This window comes from Megalobrama amblycephala, linkage group LG13 (assembly GCF_018812025.1).
Source record: "Megalobrama amblycephala isolate DHTTF-2021 linkage group LG13, ASM1881202v1, whole genome shotgun sequence".
Taxonomy (NCBI): domain Eukaryota; kingdom Metazoa; phylum Chordata; class Actinopteri; order Cypriniformes; family Xenocyprididae; genus Megalobrama; species Megalobrama amblycephala.
In genome coordinates this window covers 34,900,578-34,919,993 of record NC_063056.1, presented here as the reverse complement: position 1 = coordinate 34,919,993, position 19,416 = coordinate 34,900,578, and the positions used below count along the sequence as shown (strand labels likewise).

At 35.3% G+C, this 19,416-nt stretch overlaps 1 protein-coding gene across 2 annotated transcripts in view; it reads left to right on the top strand.

Annotated features, from left to right (window-relative positions):
- The window catches only part of bcam (basal cell adhesion molecule (Lutheran blood group)), a 62,023-nt gene extending 43,781 nt beyond the window's left edge, over positions 1 to 18,242 (top strand). The window contains exons 3-17 of one of the 2 annotated variants that reach the window (XM_048152419.1): positions 221 to 434; positions 3,488 to 3,564; positions 4,643 to 4,739; positions 5,714 to 5,896; positions 5,994 to 6,115; positions 6,198 to 6,348; positions 7,314 to 7,429; positions 8,564 to 8,705; positions 11,866 to 11,990; positions 12,101 to 12,239; positions 13,191 to 13,229; positions 13,736 to 13,756; positions 14,099 to 14,240; positions 14,575 to 14,674; positions 15,452 to 18,242. In XM_048152419.1, coding sequence (XP_048008376.1) covers positions 221 to 434; positions 3,488 to 3,564; positions 4,643 to 4,739; positions 5,714 to 5,896; positions 5,994 to 6,115; positions 6,198 to 6,348; positions 7,314 to 7,429; positions 8,564 to 8,705; positions 11,866 to 11,990; positions 12,101 to 12,239; positions 13,191 to 13,229; positions 13,736 to 13,756; positions 14,099 to 14,240; positions 14,575 to 14,674; positions 15,452 to 15,457 — 1,674 coding nt within the window. In that variant the 3' untranslated portion in view covers positions 15,458 to 18,242. The remainder of the gene's footprint in view (positions 1 to 220; positions 435 to 3,487; positions 3,565 to 4,642; positions 4,740 to 5,713; positions 5,897 to 5,993; positions 6,116 to 6,197; positions 6,349 to 7,313; positions 7,430 to 8,563; positions 8,706 to 11,865; positions 11,991 to 12,100; positions 12,240 to 13,190; positions 13,230 to 13,735; positions 13,757 to 14,098; positions 14,241 to 14,574; positions 14,675 to 15,451) is intronic. The other variant, XM_048152420.1, reaches the window with a different exon arrangement.
- Positions 18,243 to 19,416: the final 1,174 nt, after the last annotated feature.

Here is a 19,416-nt window from a genome sequence, read left to right as displayed (position 1 = left end):
TAACCCACCCTTAAACCTAACCATACCACCAAACCTGTCAACCTTACCCGTTTCCCACCTCAACAGTAAAAGTGTTTTGCAATACAACATAAAAACAATAAGCACAATTGTACCTAATAATTATTTCTTTTTTTATGGAAGTACATAGCAGTTAAAGACTCCTAATGACTGAATGCTGTACTACAGTACATTGATGAATTTGTGTTTCCATCATCCTCAGGAAGTTACAGGTGCAAGAAAGCAAATTGCTTACAAGTCTTCCCAAGGTTTTGAAGTTGATGCTGGCACACCATTGACAGGTCGCTTAACCGTGGGAGAGGACTTGTCCCTCACCATCTTACCAGTCATGGTGGAAGATGAGAGAAGCTTCTTCTGCCAAGTGACCGCAGGGGTTGTGGGGGTGTCTGAAGCTGAGACCCAGGTCAAGGTTTTCTGTAAGTCTGACTGAAAACCAATGCATATCATATTTCTTCCATCCTTATTAGCTTAGCCTGCTTGGTTTGAGCGCTTGTGTCCACTCCTCTAACAATTTCCACAAACTAAATGGGACATATGGCCAGCCACTTTTACCCCTATTCATTAGCCTTGGGTGTTTTTTGTGAGTTGGCCCAGGGTCAATTATGGCCGTACAGATTGCATTTGACACAATTGATTAATAGAGTGATTGCACTTGTCATGTTTGATGGATGTCATTTTAAGGGTTATGAGAGCCAAAGATCTTTATGTGCATTGAGCACTGTGTTAATGACCACTGACCTAAGAGAGCTGCTTGTCCTTGCCTCGCTGATCCCAGATAAGTTGCAAAACGCAGAGAGTCAGATCTTAGACTGATAAAAACACAATTAATGGAGGAACATAATCAGTGATGGGATGAGGTGTGTTTTCTGTAGAGTCTTCATGATAGTGTATTGCTGAACTTGGCAGACTGGCACAAAAGTAAGATGTAAAACATAGAGCTAGATATTATAATCATGTTCCTTGTGCACCAAATGATACATAAACTAAAATATATGTAAGTATAAATTGACTTTTTTTGTCAGAACTGCAACTGTCAGAATTTGACAACTGTAAAATTCACAGTAAAAAAAAAATTGTAAAAAATATTGAAACATTTGTAAAAATAAATAAATTGATTTAAGAAAAATGATGTTTAATCCACTACCATTCAAAAGTGTTTTTTTTTTTTTTTAAGAAATTAATACTTTCATTTAGCAAAGATGCATTAAATTAACCAAAAGTGACAGTAAATTATTAATACATTTATAATGTTACAAAAGATTTCTATTTCAAATAAATGCTGTTATCATGAACTTTCCATTCTTCAAAGATCATAAATGGATTTCATGGTTGTTAATTATATTATAATGTATATAAATATTTTAATAAGATTAACAAATAAATCTCATTTAAATGGTTTGATATCAATGATTAGATATTTATTCTGAAAAAAAGACAAAAGTATATTACAAATGGTTACTTTTAAACATTTATATTTAATCACTATAAGCTATGAGATGGCACCCATTTCATAGAATGAACGTTGCATTTACTGTAAATGGTGGTGTAACACTGCATGTATATTGTATATTGTAGACCTTAGTCAGGGTACATGGCATATTTATCACAATATATGGTATATTTAATTTAGCACAGTTTATAGATTTTTTTTATTATTATTTTGCATCTCTAATTGGCCTGCATTAGATGGTATTGAACTTTCAGCCCCCTGCTCAGTGATTCATTATGTCTTTAGAGACCCTCCCCCAGCTGTGTGCGATGGGGTCACTTTATGAAAAACTAGACAATTGTTTGTGCGTAGGAGGGCGTAGGCTGCGTGGTATAGTGTGTGTGTGTGTGTGTGTGTGTGTGTGTGTGTGTACAGACCAGAGAAAACAGCAGAACAGGCTCTTTGTTTATTTTCCATCCCAGACTGCATGGAGTGAGAGAGGCAGTAATGGCTGTAATAATTGTGAATGAGAGAAGTGGGACCGGAAAACAATGGCACCTCCTCCCAGGAGACGAATGATGCTGCCTGCTTCATGGCTAATGGCTGCACCAGAGGGACATGTCCTTATGTAGTGAGAGAAAAAGACATCTATCTCCGTGCAAACTCACATGTTCTCTGTGCTTGGTCTTTTCAAGTATTTTGAGAAAGATTAAGACATGAGGGTGATGCTTTTGTGATTGAAAAAATCATGTGGACATAGAAGAAGAGAGACTGACTAAGTGCTCTAGGAAGAATGGCATGACTGTTAATGTTATTAAAAATGATTCAGTTTATTTTTGAACCAGATGACAGCTGGGAGCAGTGATATGGTGACCTTGCGTGTGAATTGGTGGGTGGGGGAGTGGTTGCAGCATGATTTGGAAAGGGAGCTGGAAGTGTCACAGTGTTAATGCATCAATGTTTGCTTTTTATCACGTTTAGCTAATTTTTCATGTTTCCATTTGCAAAATTTAGGGGCAAATTCACTAAACAAGTTTTTGCACAAGGCAATTTCAATGCAAAAACCTGATTCTTATTCAACAACTAGCTCCAATCCAGTTTTAAACTAAGTGAATGTCATTCTTTTCGGCACAAACACGCACTTTGCATGCAAATTAGGCTCATTATATTGTGCCATATTCACAAAACTCAGCACAATTTGCCTGGCACATTTAACGTTATGGTATTACCGCCCACAGAAAGCAGGTGGCAAGCTGAATTTTATTAAGAGAGATGTCTGTGTATATTTCTATTGATCTTGGCAGCAGTTATTCATAAAATAATGATAAAAAGATGAAGAAGAAAATTAGAACTGGGCATCCTGTGTAGCCTATTATATTTGAGCACACATTTTAAAGCTGCAGTCCGTAACTTTTTTCGGTTAAAAATGATCCAAAATCAATTTTTGAGCAAGTACATAACCAGCCAGTGTTCAAAACATTCTCCTTACCTTAGCCCGATTCACAACGGTAAGTTTTTAATAATGTTTTCTAGGGAAAATTGGCACTGGTAGGTTTCAGCGGGAAATTCGAGCACGCAGCCGTTAGTCTTTGCGTCATTACGTCACGTCTGTTTACATAAAGGAGGCCCAGCTAGTAGGCTATATGGCATGTGAGGATGCTGCGGATCATTTATAGCCTTTTCTCACAGCAGCTGCAATAATTAAACGTATCATTTTGATGGCGGATTGTAATCCAGGAAACCTTAGATTCGTCTGCGCTGAGGAGCCGTGCCGATGCACAACCCACGTTAAAGATGATAATTCCACAAATAACTGCAATTGCAGGTTTCAAACAGAAATGGCGACAAAGAGGCAAAACTGACAGACTGCAGCTTTAAAGAACCAGTTATCAGCTGCCACGATTCTTTTATTGAATTCCTGCTCAATGTGTTTGTATTTATATGGCCAATTGGGTGTATGCATGTAATTGGTTTAGGAAACCGTATCTCAGACTTGATTTAAGTTATTAATGAAAATGAACTTCCCTTTTCCTCTCGCAGTTGCTCCAGAGAAGCCAGTGATAACAGACAATACTCAGGCCATCACTGTCAGTCATGACACTACATCCTCCTCTGAGGTGAGTCTCGTGTAGATGTTTTTAGCTATATATGATAGCTTTGAGTCTTAAAATGTGCATTTACTTTGCCCTACAATGACTTAAAGGTGCCGTAGAACGTCTTTTTAAAAGATGTAATATAAGTCTAAGGTGTCCCCTGAATGTGTCTGTGAAGTTTCAGCTCAAAATACCCCATAGATTTTTTAAATTAATTTTTGGGGCATTATTAACTATGCGCCGATTCTGCGTGGCCCCTTTAAATTCTCATGCTCTCCGCCCCCGGAGCTCAAGCTTGCCTTTAACAGCATAAACAAAGTTCACACAGCTAATATAACCCTCAAAATGGATCTTTACAAAGTGTTCGTCATGCAGCATGTCTAATCGCGTAAGTATGGTATTTATTTGGGTGTTTACATTGATTCTGAATGAGTTTGAGGCTATGCTCCGTGGCTAACGGCTAATGCTACACTGTTGGAGAGATTTATAAAGAATGAAGTTGTGTTTATGAATTATACAGACTGCAAGTGTTTAAAAAATGAAAATAACGATAATAATAATATAATAATCTTGTCACCGTGAATACAGTAAGAAACGATGGTAACTTTAACCACATTTAACAGTACATTAGCAACATGCTAACAAAACATTTAGAAAGACAATTTACAAATATCACTAAAAATATCATGATATCATGGATCATGTCAGTTATTATTGCTCCATCTGCCATTTTTCGCTGTTGTCCTTGCTTGCTTACCTAGTCTGATGATTCAGCTGTGCACATCCAGACGTCCTGCCCTTGTCTAATGCCTTGAACATGAGCTGGCATATGTAAATATTGGGGGCGTACACCCCGACTGTTACGTAACAGAGATTCTCCTGTTCTTCGGAGGTCTTTTAAACAAATGAGATTTATATAAGAAGGAGGAAACAATGGAGTTTGAGACTCACTTTATGTCATTTCCATGTACTGAACTCTTGTTATTTAACTATGCCACGGTAAATTCAATTTTTAATTCTAGGGCACCTTTAATGAAAAGCTTGTCAAAAATCTTATAACAACATCTAGCATGTCAAATTTCTGTGTGGTATGTTGGTTTAGGTGGGCAAGTGCACCAGCAGGAACGCTCACCCTGAGCCTCGTATTATCTGGTTTAAAGATGACACTCCACTGCCTGACGAAAAGAGCCAAAAGGAAAGTAAGTGCAGAATCTGAAAAGGGGTCAGAATAAGTCAGCTCTTTAGAGTCCTTTAAATTATCTTTCCCGTCCATTGCAGTGTTACTGGAATCATAATAGGATCTAAAAATGTGAGATTCAAATGGATGACTTATGTAAACTACTATTCAAATTGGACTGAATTGTTTAAAAGTGACAGCAAAAAAAAAAAAAAAAAAAAAAGTCAAATAAATGCAGTGCCTTTTAACTTTCTTTTAAAGGATTAGTTCACTTATAAATGAAAATTAGCCCAAGCTTTACTCACCCTCAAGCCATCCTAGGTGTATATTACTTTGTTCCTTCTGATTAACACAATCGGCGAAATGTTAATAAATATCCTGATGCATCCGAGCTTTATTATGGCAGTGAACAGGGTTCACGAGTATGAGCTGAAGAAAGTGCTTCCGACACCAGTTATACACTTTCTTCGTAACTTGAATACGGAAGGCGGTCTGGTGGAACCTAGATATTTTGCTTCATAACTTGTTAAATATGGATATTTTTTTTTTTACACAAATGCATCACTTCGCTTCAGAAGGCCTTTCCTGAAAAAATGCAGAATCCTGAAAAAATGCATCAAGTATTAAGTAGCAGATTTTTTTAAACTTTGATAATAATAAGAAATGTTTCTTGAGCACCAAATCAGCATATTAGAATGATTTTTTAAGGATCATGTGACACTGACGACTGGAGTAATGGCTCCTGAAAATTATATAAAATTGAAAAGCTATTTTAAATAGATTTGTTTAATGATTTTACAGTTTATTCTGTATTTTATCACATAAATGTTAGCCTTGGTGAGCATAATATATATATATATATATATATATATATATATATATATATATATATATATATATATATATAATTCAAATTTATTATTAGAATTTCACTACTCCTCCAACACTTTTAGATCTCTTACTGTAAAATTAATCTTGTTCCTCTCTTTTTCTCAGAAACATACATGATACTTAGTTCGGTGAAGGAACCCTCAGGCCTGTACACCATGACCAGCACGCTGTTCATGCAGCCGGTTAAAGCTGATGCTAAATCAGTCTTTCACTGCACGGTGGAGTACAGCATGCCAGGCGGCCTGAACAAACAGGAGAGCTCTGATAAATTCAGCCTCACTTTGCTCTGTGAGTCTGACACGCACACACACTTAGAAAGAAACAGTAACCCGTGCCACATGCATCAACTATACGCCTCAAACTCCTCATCCTTTTCTCTCCTCAGATTCGACAGAAAATGTGTTCTTTAAAGTGAAGAATCAGGGGCCAATCAAAGAGGGGGATGATGTGGAGATGGAGTGTAAGACTGATGGAAACCCTCAGCCAGAGTTTGAATTTTATAAAGAGGTGAGAGGCTATGAATGCTAAATCACAACCAAATGATCTGGTATATTATTCTCACTCACGTATTTACTCACTCACTTCTAAGGATGTACAACTGAGGACTCATGACCAGAAAGGCACATTATATAAAAAGAATGTCTCTCGAAATGACAATGGAACCTATAAGTGTGAAGCTCTGGACTTTGATGCCTTAGAAGATGTCCAACTTATCAAAACTCTACCCTTACATGTGCATTGTAAGTATCAATCCCAAACACTATAATAAATACAAAAGTGGGCAAGTTGCTAAATGACATGCATCACTGATTATTAAACTTTCTTCTTCATTACCATCACTAATTCAGATGAACTTTACAGAACAATAACAGTGTGCTATCAGTAAAATGTGCTCATGAAGTGTAAAAGGGGCTGGATAATATTCTTACATGGTCTGAAATGAATTGTGACATTTTATCTGTTGTTTCTCTTTAAAGAACTATTAAAATTGCACACTAACTTCATTAAGAACTATGAAATCAAAATTGTGGCAAATGCTTCTCATTATTATTTTTATGTTTTTTTGTTTTGTTTCATGCTTTTCATTTTTTTTATATAATTCCATTTAGCTTTAATTTTATTTCAGTTTTACTTAAACTTATTTTAATTCACTTAGTTGCCAAAGTAACATTTCTGTTTCTCTAATTTTCATTTGTTACATTTTCATCTTACATTTATTTTATTTCAGCTTTATTTCAAATGCTTTTTAAAAGCTTTAGTTTTAGTTTACAGTAACAGCACTGCTTCTCAACATCAACTGAAAAGAGCATAATTTGAAAATGATTACAAGGGACACAACTGTTCCTAATGTTTCTACAACACATTCATTCTGGTACTGTGAACACTTTAGTTACTATCAACACTACAGTGACTTCAATCAATTACAGTTTTTTCAACCACATTTTACAATATTTTTGGATAGTGTCTAACTATACAAACACAGAAGGTTTGGAGCTCTTCTGATTCTGAAACACCCAGATCCTCTCTATATTTAGATACATTAGAAAAGAGCAAAAGCTTGAAAATGGCAAATGGCAACAGTTGTTAGGGCTGGTCTGTAATGTTTGAGGGCAGGGCGAAGAAAAGGATCAGTTGTTAAGTTCACATGTTTTGTTGAATTTTCCATCTCCTCATAGCTACATTCATTCTTTTGTCACTCTGTCAGATATGGACCCTGTGACAGTGACTCCAGAAGGCCCCTTGATTGTTAATAAAGGAGATGTTGTGGAGCTTCAGTGTAAGACCAAGTCCTCTGATGCCCACACCATGCAGTGGAAAAAGGCAAGTATAGATTTCAACAAGCCTCCATCCCCTCTCCAACTGTGCCTAGAGTACCTTACTTTTCTCTGTATTTATCTTTCTCTGATGTTTTTTCCCCCTCGGTCTCTGAATGATGTTCTTTTAGTCATAATGATGCTATGTTGTGTCTGCCCTTGGAGGTCCTTTCAGTTTTTTTTTCATTTTGGCAGATAGTGTAAAACCCAAATTTAAACCCCTTTTCACCCAGAAATGAAGATTCTGTCATCATTTGCTCACCTTCATGTTGTTCCAAAACCATAAGACTAGGTTAATCTTCGATTTGGTCCCTCCAATGAAAGTCTAGGTAACCAAAACTTTAAAGATCCAAAAAGTTAATAGTCATCATAAAATGAATCTATGTGAATCAAGAGGATTAATCTAAGTCTTCTGAAGAGAAACTTTTCCTTTATATGATGAACAGATTTCATTCAAGTTAAAAAAAGAGAGCACATCACATTTGGTAAACACGAAAGGTCGTATATAAAGCGATCGTATGTCTTAAACTGTGTGATTGGTAACACTTTACAATAAGGTTCATTAGTTAACATTCGTTAACTACATTAGTTAACATGAACTAATAATGAACTGTGCTTATATAACATTTATTAATCTTTGTTAATGTTATTTCAACATTAACAACATTAACATAAAATCTTGTTGACATTAGTTAATGCACTGTGAACTAACATGAACAAACAATGAACAACTGTATTTTCATTAACTAACGTTAACGAAGATTAGTAAATACGGTAACAAATGTATTGCTCGTGGTTAGTTCATGTTAGTTAATACATTAACTGATGTTTAACTAATGAACCTAATGATTCATATGGATTCAATTTATGGCACTTGTACAACTTTTTTGGATCTTCAAAGTTTTGGTCAACTGGACTTTAAATGGAAGGACAGAAACCTCTGATTTTATTAAAAAATATCTTAATTTGTGTTTCGAAGAAGAACCAAAGTCTTATGGTTTTGGAAGGACATAATTTTGAGAAAATTCTTTTTTTTTATTTTATATGGCTGTATACTTTTGTGGCTAATGAAAATAGTGGGTTATACTAGATCTTGTCTGAATCAACATCTCATTTCATCTCATCTCACTGTATACCATAGGACTCAAAGGAGTTGTCAAAAAATGGTGTGTTGACTATCCAGTCAGTTACTCTGGCTGACGCTGGTGTGTATTTATGTGTCGGAGCTGTACCTTCAGTGCCAGGTCTCCAGAAACAAGCCAATATCACCCTTAACGTCAAAGGTATGAAGTGCACACACAGATGCATACAGCTTTGTTGTGGTTGATCAGTGCAAAGTGTCAATACAGATTGAGAGATAGAACTCAACTATGGGCTGTCAACAAACAGTCGATGCTTGTTATACCAGCTGGTTTCTGTTGTGTGGATATTATGTTTAGATAAAGGCAGGAGTTCAGTGTCAGAAGAAAACAGCCTTACTGAAGCATGATTGTTTGAAAATATTGAGTAACTCGCAGCGATTGTAAGAATATTAAAATGTTGGTCAGACCAGTGTCATGGCTGACCTGTTGAGCTCAATAGTAAGTAAAACACCATTCAAAATCTCCATATCAAAACTGATATGAAACAACATTATAAAAACATTTAAAGACAAAACTACAATTGGCTCTTATGTTGTCAAATGATGGTACACTACCGTTCAAAAGTTTGGGTCAAAAAAGTCTGTAATATTGTGTAAATATGATTACAATTTAAAATAACTGTTTTCTATATTCATATATTTTAAAATGTAATTTATTGCTGTGATAGCAAAGCTGAATTTTCAGCATCATTACTCCAGCCGTCACATGATCCTTCAGAAATCATTCTAATATGCTGATTTGCTGCTCAAGAGATTTTTTCTTTGATGGATAGAAAGTTCAAAAGAACATCATTTTTTGAAATAGAATTCTTTTGTAACATTAACAATATCTATGATTCACTGTTAAATAATTTAATGCATCTGAATATTTTTTTTTCTTTTCTTTATCAAACCCAAATATACCAAACTTTTGAACAGTAGTGTGTATGTTCCTGTAGAAGTCATAAGTCACCTATAATCCTTAAGTCTCCGTTATCATGAAAATGGGAACAGATAGTGCGTTCAGGTCTCCTTACAAACTCCTTCTTCTGTGTTTGGAAATCATGATGTGCTCTTAAGTGATTTGGAGCTATTTTTTCAATTTCATATTTATCTAGGTCTGTCCTCAAAAAAAAAAAAAAAAGCCAGTAAGCTTTTTACCACTAATGCTCCATAACGAAGAGTAACAGATGCACATTAGGTGTGTAATTGGTGCTGATCTGTGTGTTTTATCATTCTTGTGCTGCCACGGAGGATGATGGGATGTTTGTCTCATAAGCCAGCTAAATGAGTTGGGTTTTCTGGCAGTAAACAAAATGCTTATAAACTAAATGGCGCTGTCAACATTCACATTTACAGCTAATTATGATCCATAACAAGTTGCTTCCACTATACAAATTTAATTTAACTCAGGGTGAAAGAAAAAAAAAATAATCCCAGACTTTAATTAAGCCGTTTGTGTGTAATTTGTAAATACGTTTATTCTGATAAGAATTCCAAGCTACCCTAGTGAAAAATAAATATAATAAAATGTATTTGAAATACATGTATTTCATGCTAAGTATACTACAAATACATTTACATATTATGTACTCAATAAAAATACCCTGCAGTTGTACCTTAGTATGCTAAACTAGTATACTTAAAGTCTGCTAAACTGGAACAAGTAATTTTGTACTTAATGCACTTTAATTGTGTGGAAGTTGTGCTGAGCTCCAGCTAAGATATACTTAGGTAAATTTGATTGTGCTAAAGTGATTTTTGCAAGTATTTGATATTGCAAGTATTCTTTAGGTACACTTTGCATTTAAAGGCCGATAGTATTAAAATATCATACAATCCTCATCATTAGTGACATTAAAACACAAATTTTTATATCAGTAGTCTAAAGCGATATGTCAGTAAATATGTTAATAGAATTTAAGTGTATTTAGTATGACATAAATGTATTGTAAATATATTACTTTTTTGCTAGGGTAGCTTAGCTAGCCAATATGGGATGTTGTTGCATTAAAGCATTAGAGTTGTTTTAGAAGAATTTTAAAACAACTCATCCGTTTTCTAATCCTCATAGACTTTTTGCTTCAAATAGAATGTTGTGAATCTTCTCAGAGCAGTTTCATTTGGTTCAAGGCAACTTCCTGAAATGCCTGTGGTGAAAATCAATGGAAGATATATTTCCAAGGCCACTAACAATGTGAGCAGTTACTGTTGAGCTAATTCCAATAATAAAACTCTAACATGAGTTGATAAACACTGTCGTCCTGCAGTATGTGACATATACAGGAACACTATGTGTCATTTATCTTATCTGTGCAATCAGGAAAACTTTCATTCTATAGTTGATTTCCTGGTTTTGTTCTATACGCCTTCATGGCATTTAAAGTGTTCATGGGTGTAGTTCACACCTTCCTGGTTTCCACGAAAGGATGGTGTGGCATTTACAGTGCGGTACATAAATTCTCCCCTGGTACTGAGTACATGAAATATGAAGTCATGGCTACTGTACATGTACATGTAGCTGTTTCAGAGCCATGGATAGTGATGGGTGTGTCGGAGTGGACTCCAGCACAGGAATTGACTCTGTGTCTGAAATCATTCACTTGTACATAAGAGAGCTGAAGCTATCACAGAAACAACGTCACAGTCACATAGTTTTATCCTACATGTAGCTTATGTACAATAAAATGTATGTTGGAAATATATACATAGGCTACCTCTGTGCTAGCTTTGTCGTTTCACCCTCACCCAAATATTTGAATGATTTAGATGAATTCATTAAAAAATACATTACCTTCTCTCTCATTTCTTTAACTCTGAAATAATATTTGACCAAAGCTTTTTCTCGTGACTTTCCATCTTTAAATTTAGGTATTAACAACAACTAGGAAACAATGGTGACGCATCATTTCAAGGTAATGTCATCTCTAAACTGGACTAATTTGGCCAGTCATGCTTTAGGCTTTGTGTGAGAAAAAAAGAAAAGCCTACATTTTGTGGCAATAGTGACGGCAATCTTGTATTCTTTTATTGCCGACCATGTTTTGACTTAAAGTAAATCGATTCCGAGAGTTGATTCGGTCAACTTCTACAGTGGGAGTTGGGAATTGGAGTCGACTCAGAAAAACCTATAATCGAACACCCCTAGCCATGGACTGAATCGTCAAAAAAAGCAGATGTCAAATTTGTTAAGATGATCTGGTAGTAGGTTTATTTTAACATCCCTTTGAATGGCCAACAAAGATATCAAGGTAATTTACAACTCAAAGTAAATGAACTCAAAGATTGGCAACTTCCAATAAACATATGCTATTGTTTTGTAGGTCAACCTGAGATTGATTCTTCAGTGGATGGTTTTTCTGCAAAGGCGGGAGAGAAGGTCACTCTCAACTGCTCTGCCCTTGGCTATCCTGCTCCACAGTTCACATGGATACCTTCTGGTAAAGAGGTGCGTGTGCGTAATAGTTTAGGTTTGAACTTGATCTTTACATCAGAGAAAACTGTATTCATTGTATTTTGTAATGTTATTCATCTGTCTCTCTGTCTGTCTGTGTGTAGTCAGTGACTGTAGTGGGGAATAGGGTGATCAGCACAGTCACTCTTGAAGCCACAGATGCGGTTCTGAAGGATGGTGTGCTGTGTGAAGCATACAATGAGCATGGAAAAGTCAACATGAAATTCATGATCGACAAATCAGGTTAGTGCTTCCTACTCATACAAACTGGGGCAATGTTAGGATTGGAATACAACAATCTAAAAATGACTGGGTTAAAAATAACCCACTGGGTAAATCTCAGATAGAAACTTACAGTTTTATCTAGTTTGATACATATTAACCAGCAGCAGGGTTGCACAAAAAGAACCCCAGCAAATGCTGTATACTGCCTTCTGATATGCAGGGATATACATTTCAGACAGTGCTTGGTACACAGTCACATGACCTTATTGTTGTATGGTAAATTCAGCCTGTAGCAACCAGATATCTCAGTTACATATGAATACTGTTATGAAGTTTTTATTTTTTATTATTATCCCATTTTGTGTAAGAATGTGAGAATTTTAGTCAAGAAGATCTCAAAAATCATGGATTTTATGTGCTTGAGTTGCACTGACCTTGTAGATACTTCAGAATCATGTCCGTTTTGTACATTACTGATCAAAAGTTTGGAAACTGTTAAATTTTTTTTTAAAGTTTTTGAAGAAGTCTCTTATGCCCATCAAGGCTGCATTTATTTATTTGATCACAAATGCTGTAAAAACAGAAATATTATTACAATTTAAAATATCTGTTTTCTGATTTAATATATTTTAAAATGCTAATAATATTTCTCTGATGGGAAAGCTGAATTTTCAGCATCAATACTCCAGGCTTCAGTGTTAAAATCTAGAAAGTGTCCCAAACTTTTGAACAGCAGATTGATTCTGTAGACCTCTGAAATTTTAAGAAATAACATGTAAAATCTCTTTTTAAACAATTCAAACTGTCAGCCCACAATTTAAATGGGCATGAGGCTTCTGCATACTTAATGCAAATCGTTTTAATACTATGTAGTATGCAATTCCGAACATACCTTGTATCTTCTCAACAGACCCAGATGTAAAATGTTAGCTGTTCTCTAAACCTCATTCTTTTATTTCTTCTGTGCAGATGCAGACAAAAGCCAAGATGCCAATGCCGCTAACCGAGGTAGACACTTGTCCCAGCTCTATCTGCTCCTCCTCTTCCTCTCAGGACTCTTTCTTTGTACATACTCCGTGATCTAACTCTTCAGCTCTTTACACTGTATATTATGTACTGTTACCAAACACTGTGTATATTGTATATTGTATTACGTATGTGACCTTTGTATGATGTCTGTCCTCTATTTTGTTGATGCTGCACCTTTAACTTTTCCCTTATTTGGGACAATAAAGGATTCTGTTCTATTTTACCTTCCTCTCTTTCCTTCCTCTCTGTGTCTGGGGTGTTTGTCACTTAATACCAATGTCCTTTCCTTCCATCTTTGAGCGTGCTGTCCAATGTTTAGCTTGTGCGGTCACTTCAGAGAGAGTGTGTGTGCGTGTGTGTGTTCGTCTTCATCTCATCGATGGGTCTCGTTATGTGTGTGTATGTGGGTTAATGCTGGAGTGTTTTTTTTTACGTGTGCTGTTCAATGGGACTCAACTTTCTCTTTCCCATAATGCTGCTCGAAGGAAACCCCGTGTTTAAAACAGGTCTGTATAACCCCTGCTGCTTTTCTGTCTTTGCGTGTGAATAAAATGATGTGTGTATGTGATTGTCTGTTTGCTTACAGCTGTGAGAGTGTTTGTGTGTTTGTATATCATTTCTCAAACTGTGACCATATTTGGCAACGATTACCTTATGGGTCTTGCATTTACTGTCGACATAAGAACAATTGCTTATTGTTCTGATTTACTTCCTCCCCACCCTCCTCAACACGCTCGATCCCCCTGTGTCCCCCTTTCTCTTCCTCTCCCACCCAATTGTGTTACTTCTTCACACTCACTATTAACCATCAACTTCTCATCAACTCTCTTCTTGTTCGTTATTCTCAGCGGAGAAACAGCAGGGGGGTTCGAGTGCGGTCGTGATCGCCGTGGTGGTGTGTGTTCTGCTGCTTCTCATCATGGTGGCTCTGCTCTTCTTCCTCAGTAAGAAGGGCAAGCTGAGCTGTGGGAAAAAGGACAAGAAGGATGTGTAAGTAGCACAAACCATAAAAACCAACATTTGCAGGCAGTGTTGACAATTGCTTTCAGTTAAAAGTAGCTAAAAACTGGTCGCTAAATGTCGCTAGATGACGTCATATTGGCGAGTCCACTGATTTATATTAATATAAATATAGACAAGTGGGCAAGTCACAGAATCTAAATAAGGTTTGTCTAAGAAGTTGCTAGATTTGTTGCTAGGCTTTTGAAAAAAGTCTTAAAAGGGGTGGGGAAGTTGCTAAATCTAGAGAAAAAAGCACTGTTTGCAGGCCACATGTCCACATATTCATTCTCATCATTTCTTTCTTGGTTATTCCTCTTTGCAGGCCATCTGGGGATGTGAAAAGTGGTATTGTGGTGGAGATGAAGTCCAGTGAGAAAGGCAATGAAGAGACTGGTCTGTTAAACAAACCACATCCAGAACAGGTGAGGGGTTTAGCATATAGCATAGTGGTTCTGGTTTTATATATATATATATATATATATATATATATATATATATATACTGTAACGCTAAGGTTCTTCCCAATGAAAACGATGATGAAGATTCAATGACAGAGTAACTTAAATACACAGATGATTAACTCAAATGAGGAACAGCTGTGATGATTAGTTTGTGTCCATGGTGTCCAACAAAGAAACACATGTGATGAATGAAAACAGACTGATAATGATGATAATGAAACTAAACTGAACAGACGCACACACACATATACATTAATAAACTTTTTGAATTATTTTTTTATTTTTTATTTCAGTTTTCATTTTAAAATTAGTTTGTTTTAGTAATTAATTAATTTGTCATTTTTTTTTATTCTTTAAATACTTCTATATAGCTTCAATCTATTTTATTTCATTTTTACTTTTAGCCATTTTAGTACCTCAACTTATTTTATTTCAGTTTATTGCCAAGGCAACATTTCAATTTAAGTTTTTTAAGTTTACATTTTTCGACTAATATTTATATTTTATTTTATTTCAGCTTTGTCAATTAATGCAAACTTTTTTTTATAGTTTTAATTAACTATAAGAATTAAAAAAAAAATATTAATATTAGCATGAACTGCATAGTATGATTTTTTTTTTTTTTGACTAATAATTCACTGCATCAGTGTCACTTTTAAGAATTATATTACTTTAAGCAGCTAAATTATGGCTTGTAACAATAGCATGTATTCATTAACAACCTTTCCTCTTTCACAGTGTTAAAATGAAGAAGATAAGAGACAAATAAGAACATGATCTCTCCAGAGGCAAAGAGGATGATGTGGTGGAATTAAGAGTGCTCTGATGGAGGAGAAGAGAGAAGATGGAGGACCGAAAAGATGAATTCATTTTGGCTGTACAGTTTTTTTTTTTTTTTTGGAGCCGGGGTGGGGAGTTGGGAGGTTTGTATGAAGGGGCTATGGTGTTGAACTGAGGGTGGGTTTCAGTTTAGAAGTGGGAGGGGCAATAAATGTAAATCTGCGTTATTTTGATAAGGGTTTCTACTGTGTCCTGATTGTGTAATCAAGCCAATATTTGTCCAGTCAGAATGACTAGGCAATACGACTCTAAAGTGTGCTTAATGCAGCTTAGTGTTCATCTACCCAAAACAAATCAGAAAAGTCACTGTGGACACTGGGGGTTGCTCTTCCTACTGTGCTGCACCCTGATTATGTTGATTAGTTCATGTTATTGAATAGTGCAGTACAGACTCTTTTTTGCATTACAGTGCACTCTCTTACTGTGTACATTTTTGATTGTGAACTGCACACATGACATTATCCTGAGTAGTAGACCCTACAGACCACTATACTGCATGGAGCATATGAATGTGTCATTACATACACTGTCCGGCTGTACATTCAACACTGGTGAAATGATCAAACTCTGTTATTCATATCAGCCTTTGTATAGTCAAACATTTGTTTTTTGCCCATAATTTAGACCATGTCCTAAATTCCACACGATAATGTCCTAAAACCAAAAGCCAGTGATGGCGCAAAGAAAGAAAGAGTGTGAGAATCAAACCATATATCTGAATGGACAGACCCATTAGCCCAATAGCTCAAGTCTGAAAGTTGTAGAAGTGGTTCACAACTAACTCAATCATCTCATTTCCTCTGCACTGTACTGAATTCCACTGGACAGCTCAAACATGTTCAAAGACTTTAACCTAACTCTGTAATTATTAAACATGGGTTAGTAATGGGACAGGTCAGACCTATCTTCTGGGTTTTTGTCTTTTAAAATGGCTCCCGAAGCATTAGTTTATATATTCTCACCTTAACTTTTCTTTTTGAATGATTAAAGTGCTAAAAAGTGATTGGAAAATATCTACTGAATGAGCACAAATCTAAATTTTCTTTTACCAATGCTTTTAATATCACTAGGTTGGCATTATTTATATATTTAGAGAAACAAATCAAATTAAACACCTTCAGCCTTTTTTTTTTTTTTTTTTTTAATAAAAAAACTTAAAAGTTGTTGCTCTGTGTTTAGCGAAACTTATACTTTAAAAGCATAGTTCACCCAAAAATGAATTATGTCATTTACTCACCCTCATGTAATTCCAAACCTAGAGGACTTCTTGAGGAACACAAAAGAAGGTTTTATCTGTTTTTGTGCATAATTAAAGTTAGTGGAGTCCAAACAACACCAGATCCCTGTCATTTTCATTGTATAAACAACAACAAAACACATTTTTAAAATATCTTCTAAAATATGTTTGCGATTACATGAGGATAAATGAGTAAATTATGACATAATTGTCATTTTTGGGTGAACTATACTTTTAAATTCTGAGAGCAAGTAGATAAACAAGAAAAATGTAAGGGACAGAACCAGAATTTTTCCACTGCTGTTACAGAGTGATGATCTTTTTTGTTATTTATCAATATTGATATTCATTGCAGCTTTCATTTTGTTTGTTTTTTTTAAACCAAAATTTGAACATAGGGTGTAAAAACAATTTCTTTAAGCTTGTATGTGATGTTCCAGGGTTTTGTGTTTAGCTTATATATGTATTTTGTATCTTTCTCAGTAATAGCACACTGTTGTTCAGATGGCACAGCTGGAACATTCTAGAATCACTATGTTGTTGGAACACCCTGTCATTTTTTCCCAGGCCTTAATGTTAAACCAAGCCATGGGCCTTGTTATTTGCTTCAAATGATAGATTCACAATCTGCTATTCTTTGAGTCGGGTCCTCTGCATGTCAGAGCAACACCCAGGGACAGTTTTTCTAACATTTGTGCAATTTCTCAATATGGCCATAGACACACATACACATACATTCAGTGCTTTTCTGTTCCAACAAAACAGTGATTCTAGTACAACTGAATGAGGTTAAAGAGAGGACTGAGGAGAAATGAGATAGATAGAGGGTGAGAAAGGGTTTTGCTTGGATATAACATTATTTTTTTTTACCTACTGAATCTTTGTGTGTAGTTGAGTGTTAATGAATCTGTATGTATTAATTGTCCACTAGACACATGGAACATGAGCTAATACATATCTGAACATCTCACACACTGGAAAAAGTATGATGGCCAGTTTGTAAAGGCCCCTGTCTCAGACTCCTCATGGAATATATTTTACTTTTTATTTTAATGCTATTTTTCACATTTATTGATATCATTTTGCAAAATGTAGTCGTATGTTCTGTCAATGCAATGTGTGATTTAGAGTTATGGTCAATATTTGCATACCAAAATATTTGAACACCAATTTTTTAGAATATTGTGAAAGAAAAAACTTTTCTTAAGGAGGATATAGGCTACATGTCTTAACTACTGAATGATTTTGCAAATTTCGCTGATAAGAAAGAAGTTTTGAATAAGATGTCATACTTTATGGATGTCTGCAGTTGCTTGTGTCCTCCAGGTCTACTGTATATTTTGTGGTACACATTTGTGAACTTTGTAGCTTGTCTTTTTCTGATTGGAACTGTGTAGAGTTTATACTGCCCAAAAAAAAAAAAAAGCAACAACAACAACAACAAATCCCAAACTGTCTCATGTTTTGTGTCCAAAACGTTCTAAATTTGCTGTAACCCTGAGGTAACTTCATCATTTAAATGGCTAAATCAATTGAGTAGGCCTATGTTAAACATTGTTTCTCGCCTTAACATTCATTTCAAGTTTCCCTTTGGGGTTTCAGTATTTGTTCTTTACTTCTAATGACAGTTCAGATTTAACAGGCTTTAATCTTTTGTAACCGTCAGATAAGTATATCATGTATGATCTTGTTAAACGTTAAATGATGGTGCAAACCCCCCCTAAGGGCTCTTTACATGTAAAGACGCTTTGGAGGACAGATACACGCTTCCGTAATTGAATGACATTTAACTATGATCATTACATTATGTAATCTGATAGGCGTGGGGTTTGGTTATTTCATCTTTGTGAGAATACACTGTCGTATTTAGTGAAATACAGCTATAGGAACCTTGCTGAGGATTGTGTTCACACTTGCAATTGAGTGTCGAGTGACACGATTGTAACGCTGCTAAACCTGCCTTTCACTTCCTTTAACATGTTTATATAGGCTATTGCTAAAACCTGGATTTTCAGATTTTCAAATTCATTTTGATTTGTGAATATGATATTTAAATTGTAGAACAAAACGTGAAAGTTTCAAATTTCAGCAATGTCAACCACAGAGATTATATTACTTGTAAATCAAAAACCTAAACTCCCGAGAGAACCCAGAGTTTGGAAAAGCCTAAACATTTAGGCTAGTAATGATATACGTTTGGACTCTCCACATTTATCCCCATCTTTTATTACATAAAATAATTTAAACTCAAAATAATGTTTAATCATTTATTTTGTTAGCAGCCATGTAATAAGCTTGATAATGTCCAGCTAGCCGGTCGTTACAGAAAAATATTTGCAGTGACAGTTAGGCTTATCACTTAAATGGATAGTTCACCCAAAAAATTAAAATTATCCCATGATTTACTCACCCTCAAGCCATCCTAGGTGTATAGCTATTATCTTTTTTCAGACGAACACAATCCGAGATATATTTAAAAATATACTTAGTCCTCCAAGGTTTATAATGGTTGTGAATGGCGGCCGCATTTTGAAGTAAAAAATAATGCATCCATCCATAAAAAAAGTAATCCATACTACTCCAGAGGGTTAATAAAAGCCTTCTAAAGTGAAGCAATTAATTTTTA